The 13,434-nt window shown below is 37.5% G+C and overlaps 2 protein-coding genes across 2 annotated transcripts; both read right to left on the bottom strand.

Moving 5' to 3' along the window:
* Nucleotides 1-2,459: 2,459 nt before the first annotated feature.
* LOC148554290 (uric acid degradation bifunctional protein TTL-like) lies at nucleotides 2,460-4,237 on the bottom strand. Its single transcript, XM_088495079.1, has 4 exons — nucleotides 4,079-4,237; nucleotides 3,887-3,988; nucleotides 2,814-2,907; nucleotides 2,460-2,713 (listed from the first exon to the last, which is right to left on the bottom strand). The coding sequence occupies exons 1-4, from the start codon at nucleotides 4,235-4,237 to the stop codon at nucleotides 2,460-2,462; spliced, it is 609 nt and encodes a 202-aa protein (XP_088351205.1).
* Nucleotides 4,238-6,569: 2,332 nt separating this feature from the next.
* Nucleotides 6,570-8,168, bottom strand: LOC107607831 (uncharacterized). The gene has a single exon (XM_016309732.1). The coding sequence runs from the start codon at nucleotides 8,166-8,168 to the stop codon at nucleotides 6,570-6,572; it is 1,599 nt and encodes a 532-aa protein (XP_016165218.1).
* Between the last annotated feature and the right edge of the window lie 5,266 nt (nucleotides 8,169-13,434).

Here is a 13,434-nt window from a genome sequence, read left to right on the forward strand (position 1 = left end):
TTAGAATTTGATTTTTATTTTGTGTATATAATAATTGGTTAATAACAAAATTTCGAACTATAACTGTGTGTTCTTAATCCTCCAAATCCCTACCCTTCATCCTTTCTTTCCAATTAGATTAAACTTCCAAGCGTACCCTAAGAGCATATTGATACAGTAAGGAAAAGCCATCTCAATATCAACACATAGATGGAATAATGATATGAAGAACTCCTAAACTCTAGCACTACTCATGAAAACATCAGCAATATAAAAAGCTTTAAGATTTAAAATACACTCATGAGAATCAAATTCATTCAATGCCCTCTAGAACACCTACTGCAATCACATTAGAACATCACAAATGTTATTGGAGGAAATAGGGGTGGTTACCAGAACAGAGAGGGCGGGCCTACCAGCAATCCCAAACCCACGACTACCAAAATAATAGAGAGAGTGACGTGACCGGCAGGTTCTGGAAGCTGAAAATCAAGGATACAGATGAGCAGTTCTCCTCGGCGACAACAAAGACAGGCCAGATTAGTGAGCTAAGGCTGCGTGGGTTATAAAGTGTTTAAGGAGTGAGGAGAAGAGGTAGGGCGCAGCAGTTGGGAATTTTGAAATTGGGTTGAAACAGATCCAAAATTTGTTATAATGAGTAACTATTGCCGAAAAAAAAAGAAATTGAGACACGGGAATGATTATAGTGGGAGGAAACTAAAATATTAAAAATTGAATAGAACATAAATTTATTACTGATTCTTTAATTTTGAACAACAACAACAACAACAACAACAATAATAATAATAATAATAATAATCAGTGGCAGATTCAGAAATCTTATAAAGAAGGGACCAAAAACATAAAATTGAAAGTATCATATTGAAATTCAAAGTTAAAAAAAATACTTTTTTTAATATTATTTTAAACTAAAATTAATTTTAAAAAAATTATTTCTATCAAAATTTTTTTCATAAAATTCTAATTTTTATCCAAATTATAAAAGATATAAGTCATATAACGTAAATAATATAAATTTGTTTCTCTAAGACTTTTAATATATGTATTTAAAATAAATTAATAAATATAATATATAAGATATATTTATATTAATAAATAATTCACTTAATATATTTTGATTTTAATATTATAAAAAATAAAATTTAATCTAATATATTATGTATATATTTTCTTACATTCATTTAGAAATTATTATAAAAACTAAAGTATTTTTATATAATAATAAATAGAAGAATTACAAAAAAAAAATTGAAAGAACAAAAGCAAATAAATTTAAAATGAATGAAATGGGGTTTGAACTTTGAACCCATACTTTGAAGTATAAAATGTCTTCCTTTAACCATTGAATTAAAAAGTATATTATAAAAATTTTAGACATTATATTGATAATATTTTAAGTTTTGAAAATTTAGGAGGGCCATGGCCATGCTGGTCCCTTCCTAAATTCGTCTCTGATGATAATAATAATAATAATAATAATAATAATAATAATAATAATAATAATAATAATAATAGGGTAAAAGAAACAATAATAACAGTAAGCACATCGGACACTTTTCATTCAAAACTGAAACATATTATCATATTAAAGTTCATATATATCTTATATATATCATATTATAGTTAATCTATTATACAATATTTGGCAATTGACATCACAAATGAGAAGCTACATATCCTAATATAAGATTACTTGATACTTTGGATTTTTGTTGGGGTAAAACAAACCAAAATTGCTTCTGGTTTCAACAGGGCCTTTAAGAACTTCGTCAAACATGGTAAACAAATAAATTTAAATTCGACTCTTGCCTTTCCGCTGTTGATAATTTATGTTAGAGGCTTGCAATTTTTATTATTAAGTGCAAATTCTGTTGATGCTTCAAAGCAACGGATTTTTGTAAAAGGTATGCAAATATTTTATATTTGCATGTCTTTTGAAGACTTCATTGTATACTTTTGTGCCTTATCTTTTTCCTCCCACATTTTACAGGTAATCTGTTACATTCAGCATTTTGGTATGGTAGCATTGTCCATTTCAGGATCTATCTATTGTCCAGGTTCTTGATCCAAATTTCTTCCCATCCTATTGTCCATTTCATGGTAAAGCTGGTTCTTATTTTATTGTTTTGCAAAGGATTTGTCATTCCGTCTATTTGCTCAGACTGTAGCATTTGTAGCATTTAACAGGGTTGTATATTCTATGCAAAACAGAGCAGGAATCATAGCAAAATAGGTCACTGATTGTCCCAAAAAATTTATATTAATCAGCATCTTGAAATAGTCAAGATAAAAAATTGCCAAAATAGGTAAAACAGTAGACCAAGGGCATTCAATGCAGCATACTAACAATCCCTAGAAGCAATATAAAGAGTTATAAAGTCACGACAACTTCAACACACAAGTCTTGGGCATCCTATAAATCCAAAACCAAATTATTTAATTATACTATTGCAATATCTTCAAAGGTTCAGGTATCGTGTCGCCCGCATAGTTTGGTGCCACGCATTCTTCTTATCAGGAGACATTCTACTATATGGATATTCATTCTCGTCCGGCATTTTATTGAGGTCATATGACAGCATCGAGGCCTTTTGTTCAGCAGGATCAGCCTCTTCAGAGCTTTCGGAAGAGACAACGGCCTCTTTCTCCACTGAATCTGGTACCACCTCCCCCGTTTCTTCGGATGCCTCCTGAATCTGGGTTCGAGATAACCCTGACAGGTACATCATAGCCAAATATAGGTGTAGAATATTAGGAATTAGTGTATGAACATAATTATATTAATTCAACAACCAAAAAGTTGATAATCTTACGTTCCCATAGTCGTTCAAGTCCATGTTCTATGAGTTTGAATTCCTTTCGTGCTGCAATATCCAGTTCAACAACAAGAGTATTTTCATAGCGTACCTGCACAACACACCACCCAAATAATGTAGAAACATTTTTTGTAAAAACCTGGGACAATGTAATCCCTTACAATATATGATATATATAATTATTCACATCATTCCGAACCTAAAAATTATCATACTGGTGACTCGTCAGTTTATTACTATACATTTTTTTTATATAGTAAACAGATTAGATCGCAAAAAGGATATGGCATTAAAGAAAGAGTACACAAGTAACAGTAGCAAAATTTGGAATCTTTGGGTTCGCTCCTACTCAAGTCAGAATTAAAAAATTTACCTCATGCACACAGTTCAGTTTACGAAGTAAAATTAAAAGATATACCACCTTCAGCAATATCCGTTAATGATATATATATATATATATAAAGAAGCAAAGGTTAATCGCATGCATTCGAGCCCTTCTAGAAGACTCAACCATTTGTACTTTATAAGAGAAATTACTATTAAATAGAATAAGGATAATAAGCCTAAATAATCCCAGAATCCAGCTTCATAACAGGGTTGAGAATTTTCCATTATATATATATAATAGTTTTCATCATGACTTTATCTTCAGATAGTTTCAGAATTTCCTTTCATTTATTACACCCGCATAGATTAGAAAAGGTTTTTGGGTGCAATTTGACAATTTCTTAAGAAGAAAGACTTAAGAGAATATAATATCATAACCATCTAGCTAAACATAGCTTCTACTATAACTGGGCATTTTGAAACCACAAAAGGGTCAATATTATATGCTTGAGTACGACAACAGGGTCTATATTATATGCTATTAAGTTTCTTCTAGTCCACATATCTCATCAAGTTTATCTTGCTATACAAATTACAATTAAACTCCCCAGCCTCAATAGTGATTCGGCTTAATGAACCAAATTTAATTATAATTTTAGAAAGCAAATAATATGGTTTAGATATCTAGATAGAGAACTATTATATACGTTGATAAATAGCAAGGAAAAACACCACTATTTTACCTTCACCTCGTCAAGTATTTTCTGTGACTCCCACATTTTCGTACTTGTTATAAACTCAAACCAAAATTTGACCCGGTACTTTCGGTCCCAATGAAGCAATTCCTAGCATTTAAACATAACCATGTGAATATGGGTTTCATTAACAAATAAGAAAAGGATTTACAAAATTAAATTGGGCAGCAGCAAACAAACCCTCATCATTGAAGCCGGGGCATAATGAATGGCTCGAAAGAAGCGACTGTGTCCAGAGAAGGCATCCAACCATGATTGTATACGGGACTCTTTGAACCACAATTGCCTTGCAAATGAGGTTGCGACCTCCAACGAAGAGAAAGGAGACGCATCTATCATCTTCTCTGCGAACCAACGGCTTCTGGAAATGAGAAAGAAGTCTCTGCTCTCTAATTTCCCTGAAAGTCAACAGAGATAGAAAGAATGTCCAAGGACAGTATAAAAATGTGATTGTAGGATGACTTGAAGGAGAGGTTACAGTATTGTGAAGACCCAGTTAAATAACAGAGGTTTATATGAGAGGATAAGTTTAAAAAATCTAAGAAGTCTCAATCAATTCGACCTATTGTCTAACGATATGACTAACATACAATCCACTAAATACAACCCACTCTTTTAGGAATCGGTTGCCTCATCACAATCTTCAACCCCGTCGGTAATGGACTCCTCTAAATCGCTGTCTCTTGTCAACCGCAGGCCTTCGACATCAAATTCAGGCAAGCTAGTCATACAGGACTGTGGATGAAGGTCGACCTCGCAATGTTCATAGTCTTCCCCTATGTCAAACAAATCTCTTGGTTTCACATGGACTACTACACTCTATCCGCTCTCCACCTCATCCTCCACGTAGAACACAAGACACTCCTCAGATGCCAAAATGTACGGCTCATCGTCTTCTCGATCACCGGTGTGAATCGGTGTGGCAAAATTGACACAAGTGTGGCCGAAAATATCCTGTCGGATGCCTCTCCTCGACGTGGTATCCGCCCAAAGACACTTGAACAAGACTACATTGAATTGACCACTGTAATTTAGCTCGATGATGTCTACTAATCTCCTGTAATACGAGACACCGCCAACATCAACATTGGCATCCCATTTACTTGCATAACTTCTAGTATCCGAAGTGACATAAACCATGCTATTCTGTGTTTTCATTCCTTCCTCCCTCGACATGGTCCTAAATTTAAATCCGTTGACATTGTACACCTGATAGCGTTTGGCCTGAGCAATCGGACCGCAGGCAAGCCACTGCAACTCGTTCGAATGATTGGTGCTTCCAAATGTGACCTGGCATTGAACCATTAGAGGCAAGAAAGCATCAAAGGGTAGTAGGATCCTGGGATATTAAGATTACTATATGCCTGAGTCAGTTCGAAAATTCTCTGTGCACAACATTATCTATGTGAGACTGGGACCTTGTTTTACTTCACAATTTTCTCTTTGTGATGGCTCTGTACTCACTGTGCACACAAAAAGATACTTCAAGTTCAGTACTATCAATACCGAATTGGCTCACGGTATAATTTTGGAACTCAGGCTCTGTACGTACTCCAATAATTTCTCTACAGCAATGCAATTGACCAGTACATGACAATGTGCTTGAAGCTTTTCGGTTGGTGTTAGTGTGAAAAATGAAGCTGCCCCGACCGCCTTTCCAACCTCTAGGAACATGTTGGCAATCTCACTCGGCGGAGCATCGCTCGGCCGGTCGTCAACGCACGTCGGTCGGTTGATCCTAGTCTCGACGTTATCTAAGTATCTTGAACAGAATGTGAGGATCTCCTCGGATAGGTAGCCCTCTGCTATCGATCCTTCCGGTTGTGCCCTGTTACGCACGTACTGCTTGAGATGATATAGGTACCTTTGAGAATGTAACATATAAATTACTAGGTGACAGCTATCCTAATAAAATAGGCTGAGAAAGCTTAAGAAGATCGTTACCTCTCGATTGGGTACATCCACCGGTAGTGCACTGGGCCACCGAGACGTACCTCCTCGACCAAATGCACCATTAGATGAACCATGACTGTGAAGAATGAAAGTGGAAATATCATCTCCATGTGGCACAGAGTATGGACCACACGATCCTGAAGGAGAGGTGTTGATGATCTATGAATTTACTGCATATTAGTCGGAAAAAGGCTGATAAATCAGCCAAGACGGCGGACACTGGGGTGGGCAATACGTGTTTTGACGCAATTGGCAATAGATGTTCCATTAGAACATGGCAGTCATGACTCTTCAAACCAAATAACTTGCGTTGTTTTAAGTCAACACAGCGAGAGATGTTGCTAGAGTACCCGTCTGGAAAGACCACATTCTTGATGGTCCTAAGAAAGACATCCTTCTGTGAGTTCGACAGGGTAAAGACTGCAGCGGGATACTTTCCACCTTCAAGTGGCCACATATCATGCCTGATTCCCATCAACTAGAGATCTTTACGAGCTTTCAGGTGGTCTTTGGATTTACCGCTCTCGTTCAACATGGTGAATACAATGTTATCGCACACATTCTTCTCTATGTACATGACGTCAAGGTTGTGACGTAATTCGTTGTTCTCCTAGTATGGTAGATCAAAGAATACACTCCTCTTCTTCCAGGGTGACTCGTCTTGCATCACGATCTGCTGGCCACGTCTTCTTTTACTGCCCACCGCTTGCACCTTGCCCTATGAGACGGGCACACCCTCCAATTGTCTCAGGATATCCCTGCCAGTCAATTTGGTAGGTGGGGATCTATCCTCTACTTTACCATTAAATCTAATCCGGTCTTGTCTATATCTGTGATCACGATTCAAGAAGCACCGATGACCCATATAACACCATTTCTGACTGAAGGTAAGTCGCATAGTCTCGGCGTCCAAATTACACATGGGGCAGGCTCTCCCGCCGTACGTATTCCAACCAGATAAATTACCCAAGCCAGAAAAATCGCTGATAGTCCACATCAACGCAGCACGCATCTTGAATGTTTTCTTCTCACTGGCGTCGTAGGTATCAACACCGGCCCACAACTGCTTCAACTCATCGATCAGGGGCTGTAGGTATACATCTATGTCATTGCCAGGCATTTTAGGACCGGGAATAATCATAGAGAATATAAAGTTGGTTTGTTTCATGCAAATCCATGGGGGTAAGTTGTATGGAATAAGAATCACTGGCCATATTGAGTACTTTGAACTGAGGTTTCCATAAGTATTGAAGCCATCACTGGCCAAGCCTAAGCGAACACTACGCGGATCACCAGAAAAGTCAGTATATCTCATGTCAAATGCTTTCCAATCCTCGCCATCTCTGGGATGCCTCAAGAAACCGTCAGAGTTGGTGCCTCTCTTGTGCCACAACATGTCCACAGCTGTCTTGCTGGACATGAATAACCGCTGCAACTGTGGAATCAGAGGAAAATAATGAAGAACTTTCGCCGCCTGAGGTTTACCATTCTTCTTGACAACGGCGTTGATCCTTACTACAGAATTCTTCCTGGTCTTCTGCTTCCACCTAGATGCTTCACACCGTTTGCATCTAGACAGGTCGTGGTCGGAACCCTGGTATAGCATGCAGTCATTCGGACATGCATCTATCTTCTTGTACTCAATACCTAGCTTCCTTATGATCCTCTTGGCATCGTGCAAGGTCTTCGGAATCTGTTCATGCTCAAAGGCATCCCCCAATAGCTCTAGAATCAATCCAAAAGCCTTGTTTCTCACTCCACACATGCACTTTATATGGTACAGCCTCACCAGGAAAGACATCTTCGAGAATCTTGAACATCCCGGATATAATTCCTGCTCACCGTCCTTAAGCAAGTCTTGAAAGGCACGAGCCTCGTGACTAGGTTCATCAGATAAGTACGGCAACCCATCAGCAACGTCTCCAGCATGCCCATCCATGGGATCTTCATCCTCACTCTGCAGTCCCGGCAAATTGAATGCGTCGTGGATCATGTCATGCATTTGATCTCCTGAATTTATAGTGGGATCTAGTTCTTCCCTATCGCTGGGCCTCTCGTCTACGATCCTCTCACCGTGATGTAACCAAAAGGTATAGTTAGAGGGAAATGGTTTCATCAAAAGATGATCGTATGCATCTTCTCTAGTCTGGAAAAACGGGAACCCACACATAGGGCATGGACAATGTATCATCCCATCGGATGATGCATTGGAAAATGCGAAGTCTAGGAATATATTCAGTCCATCCCTATATTCTACACTACCTCGTGGCTTTGTAATCCAGCTCTTATCAATGTCTAAGTAAATGAAATAGCACATACAACTAGATAATTACTAAAAAAATACATAGAACTAAAAAAAACAAATAAAAAATGGGGTGTGTCAGGTGAACCAATAACAGTCTATCACAATTATGATATGGGAGAATACCATACGTAATAAACTCGACAATATATTACAAGTAAAACCATGTAGGGAGCAACGCAATAACTCTAAACGGAAACAGAAACAAAGTTGAGTGCATCCCAGATAACATGAAGAACATGAAAGGTATTGGGAAGGAAGCTTACTCATGTTTAAAATTCTGTGCTTTCTTAAAAGAATACTGGTAGAAAGAATTGTTGGTTCCAAGTCCAAAAAATGAAAAGATAAAGAAAAGCTACCTTAAAAATTGAAAAAGAAACCAAGAATAACTGTTAAAATTAAAAAATAAATAGGTCAACAAACATAACTAAACAATGATCATGTACAGTGAATAGAATCTTTAAAATATCTCAAAAATGGAAGACAAAACAGTATTAAAAGTTAGAATTAAAAGAAAGTTAATAAAAAAGGGTTAAAATAACAACAATAACAGATGGAGGATAGATTCATAAAATTTAAGGATATATTACTCCTTGTATGCTTATAAGAAGGTCTTATTATAGTTCCCCTGCCATAATTGTCTTCGACCGTGTAAATAGAATAAATGAGTTTCAGTGAAAAAGAATAAATTATTAACCCCTCAACTCAATTTTAATATATCGAAAAAATCACTTGTAGCAGGTTTTGAGAAATCAATATTGTTCCTTTACTTGGAAAAAAAAAGGGCAAACAAGAAAATTTGGTTTTGAGCCATGGTAAGGGAGATGCTATAACATTAATAATTGTAGTAATAATAATAAAGAATATAGTTGAGTTCATTTGATATTTTGGCTTCATTTGCCCTGTAATAGAAAACTGTATTACCCAAGCAGGAAGTAGAAAGAGGATACTATGGTCAAGCGAAATAAATTGAAGTCAATAAAAAAAATGAAACTTTATAAGTAAACACGCAGAGTCCATAATATTTTCATTATTTTTCATACCTGGAAAAATACCCAAAATCCTATCTTATGTAAACCAAGTTCTCTATCAATAATTAGTATATAAACCAGCCAAGCTAGCTAGCTGCGGAAACTAGTTAAGCACTACTTTCAAGTTTCACATAAATAATAATACAAAGGAAACCTCTATATTCTGTTGCAATTTGTTGAACGTAATAGGTACCAATCAGTCAAACTAAAAATGGAATAGAGACTCATGTATCTATATGTTTGTTAGAACTTAGTAACTCCTCTTGACTTCAACATTTCATTCATTAGTCAAAGTTTTTAGAAATTAGAAAATGTCACCAAATATACTATATTATCAATTATCCAACAATATCCAAAACTCACATAATATTGCTTATTTCACTTTAATATTACTAATAATAAGCAAAAGATGCAGTGGTGAGAAGTTGTCAATGCAGGTAAGTATTGGTTATAACACATTTACAATATTATGGCTACATCAGGCTCAAATCCTTGTTATTATAACCCTTTTCCTAACTAGGAGAATGATCAATTCCACTACTCACATATGCAAAAGATGAATGGATGCAATATTAATAAATCAAATTTATCATAGTGAATTCAAATTTTTAAGCTTAGAGGCAGACCATAGATGCAGGATAGAATGCAAAGAGCACAATGGAGATCATTATGAAAAATGTAGCGTTTGTATGTCGCATAGTTCTGTACACGCACCTAAAAGGAATGATGACAACCACTTTGCATCTATATAGCAGGATTAGTCCAGAACCTTGTAACTAGATTAGTCTATTTTAATTTCACACTTTAAAAGCAACATACACAGGGAGGGGGTTCAGTGATGGCTCAAAGGCTAATGGGATTTTCTTTTCTCTCATCCAAACTATTGCTTGATTCAATCCAACTCACACGATTACCCTTCAAGTTCAACTAACTATATAAATTTGATGATCCATCGTAAGAAAAAGGGGAGGAAAAAAGCAACAATGAACAATCGATTGAGCATTAAAGAATTTGTAAAATTAAATCAATCCAATGGTATCAACATGCTTTTTTGTTCACTCAAACCACCCAACCTTGTTTCTCAGCTCCACACTCATCACACAAAGCGAAAAGTACTCTATCTGTCTACACAATAAGAGATTCACTCAAGGGTGAGAGATAGACGATATTAACGTGAACCAATCAAGTCTCAATACTGAATATAAAAATTAACAGAGCAATTCATCCTTGATGATCATGGACAGATGTATTATACTCTAATATTTGTGATCTTTTGGAAGATAAACTTGCAACCTGCTAATTAATCGTACTGAATGAAATCCCTAACTCGAAACAGCTTCAATTAACCAAAATTTATAGAACATATAGACAAATACATGTTCAGAACTCTGAACCAATAATGAAAACCAGAAGAAAAGCTCAATGTGGAAGAACAAACCAGTGAAAGGGGGAGGCAGCGATAGCTAGGATTTGCTCACGGTGGAGGATGGTGTCGCAGTTTCACGCACTACCGATGAGATGCTCAACTTCGTCGCCGGTGATAGAACCACGGTTGGCCGCTGCGCGATTCGACAGCCAAGACGGAAGCGCCGGGTGGAGCAGATGGTACGCCGCTCTGCTCCCGCTCGTGTTTGGCGCGCTACCAAAATCAAGTGACGGGTTTCTGCAAAATTGGGGGGAGGGGATTTCAATTAATGGCAGTAAGGTAAAAGGGGGAATTGAATTAAGGAATTGAAACTCACCTAGCGGCGTTTCTGGGTGTACTCGCGGGTAGGTTGCGCCAGATTTAGGTTGGGTGCTCTTCGCGCCTCTGCTCGTGCTTTCGTTCGCGCCAAGAGGTTAGGTAAAATAAGGAGGGTTGAAGATATATACACCAAATTCGCAGTGGTTCGGACTGCACGGCCACTATCTAGGGGCGTTTTGCGGTACCTGCCAGACCGCCGCTGACCTCTGCCGGGATCTTCTCAACTAGCAGCATTTTTGGCTAGGGCCGCTGTTTCTCCGCCGCTAGGCTCCACCTCTGCTGTAGTGAAACCAAAGACAACTTAATATTACATAAATCACTCAACAGAAAATATTACGTAAATGTCTTTATACATATTATTATATAAATCGAATTAGCTAAAGTCGAATTATAAATTATAGTAGTAAATTGAATTAGCATATATCGACTTAGTAGAGTAGTAGCTTCGATTTATTATGGGACGCACATTGTTTTGAGATAACCCATTGTAAATCGATATAACCTTTATTGATTTAGTCCATAGTTTTGGCACATAGTAAATCAACACACTCTAATTCGATTTATATATATATGTCCTTTCAATGTAAATCTACACACTTTAATTGGATTTACGTGCAAACCTCTATATATAGAATTTGAATTTACTTGTTTCAAATTACATTACACCACCCCTTCACAACGAAAAATCCAGAGGAACTAAGGCAATCTATAGTAGAAGAGTGACACTGCAAAAATGGAAGACAACCCAAATTGAATCTATTGGTTGGATGAAATCACTCATATTACTGGTAGCGTGCACAAAGAGGTTAGTAAATAAAATTTAAATTTTTTTATTTTCTTTAAGAAATAAAAAATTGTTAGTGATATAAAATCGCTTGGAACTTGATTATTAGAATTATTAAGATCTTTAAACTTCAAATAGTAGTTAGAAATGCATGTTGGATAAGGGGTTTCTAAGTATGTTGACGAGTAGATTTAACAGGTACGGTTAGGGTTTGTGAATTTTTATCGTTAGAAGTTTAACGAGGTTAGAAATTTTGTTAAAATTTAATTTAAATTAATTTGGTTATCAAGTATTAGATTAACCAGGCAGTAGAATATTAGCAAGAATTTAGAATGATTTAATTTATTTAAAAAATTGAATTATCAAATGTTAGATTAACGAGGCACTACAACTTTTGTTAAAAACTAAAGGGTTTAGTTTTCCGTCATAAATACTAGATTAATTATGTTCCGATAGAATTTAATTCAATTTTGGTTAAATTATTTTTTTATTAGAATTATCCAGTTTAGGTGATTTTTTTTTTTTGTAAAGTGTTATGGTTCTAAGAGAATTATTGCATTGTCATGCAACCCACTGTTGTATCACGAGCATGAGGAGGTAACATGCTATGCCCTTAGACGATAGGATCATGCCGTACCTGCAGATAGCTGGCCTGACTCATCTCGCGAGGCTCAACAACCACTGGTTTATGTTGGATGAGCCATCAGTGAGTGCATTTGTTGAGAGATAGTGTCCGGAGATGCATACATTCCACCTGCCGTCCGGGGGAGTGCACGATTATATTACAGGATGTAACGTATCAGCTAGGGCTCCAGATCTATGGACAGTACGTTAGTGGATGTTTGACGGACTTCGAGCGGTACATCGACGGCGGTCATCCAGCATTAGCATGGTTCGATGAGCTATTGGGTGTGTTGCCGCGGGCGGACTGCATCGACGAGTTTACTGTGAAGTGCACTAAGATGCAGGAGACATTCAGTTATCTTCCTGAGGATACAAACGAGGAGATAGTTAGGAGGTACACGAGAGCGTACATCATGATGCTATTATTGACGCAGCTCTTCGATAGTTATAGTTGGAGGACATGGATAGTTATAGCTGGAGATCCGCCGCTCTGTCGTAGTTAAACGGTGGTGATGGTGGAGGTGATAGAGGTGGTGGTAGAGGTTATGACAAAGGTGATGGGAGTGAACATGGAGGAGGGTACGGAGGCCATGGTGGTGGACACGATGGTGGTATGGGTGGTGGTAGTAGAGTGGGAAATGGTAGTGGTGGACGTGATGGTAGTTGGGTGGCGGTGGTGGAGTTGGTGATGGTGGTTATGGTTGCGGTGGATATGATAGTTACAGTGGTGGTAGATTATGTGGTGATGGAGGTGGCAGAGATCCCGGTGGAGGGTTTGGTGATTATTTTGTTGGGTGTCCTAGCAATAACACGGCAATGCATGATAGTAAGACGTACATTATCCCAAGTGAGATGCTATCCGACTTGCTTGGTAGTGAAGACCTTGACGCGGAGTTCTGAGGGTCACGCTTCTTTGAGGAGATTAGTGTCATCATGCAGGAGGATGATTTGGCACGACGCAAACCTCAGATAGGTGGATCCCAGACACCTCTAGATGTGGATCTCAATGAACCTCCTACTGGGCCTATCGATGACACATTTTCGTTGGGTGGGACCCCGCCCTCTGCATTCGCTACACATACACCAAGGCATCTCGGT

This window comes from Arachis ipaensis, chromosome B7 (assembly GCF_059453495.1).
Source record: "Arachis ipaensis isolate K30076 ecotype BB chromosome B7, ASM5945349v1, whole genome shotgun sequence".
NCBI classification, from domain to species: domain Eukaryota; kingdom Viridiplantae; phylum Streptophyta; class Magnoliopsida; order Fabales; family Fabaceae; genus Arachis; species Arachis ipaensis.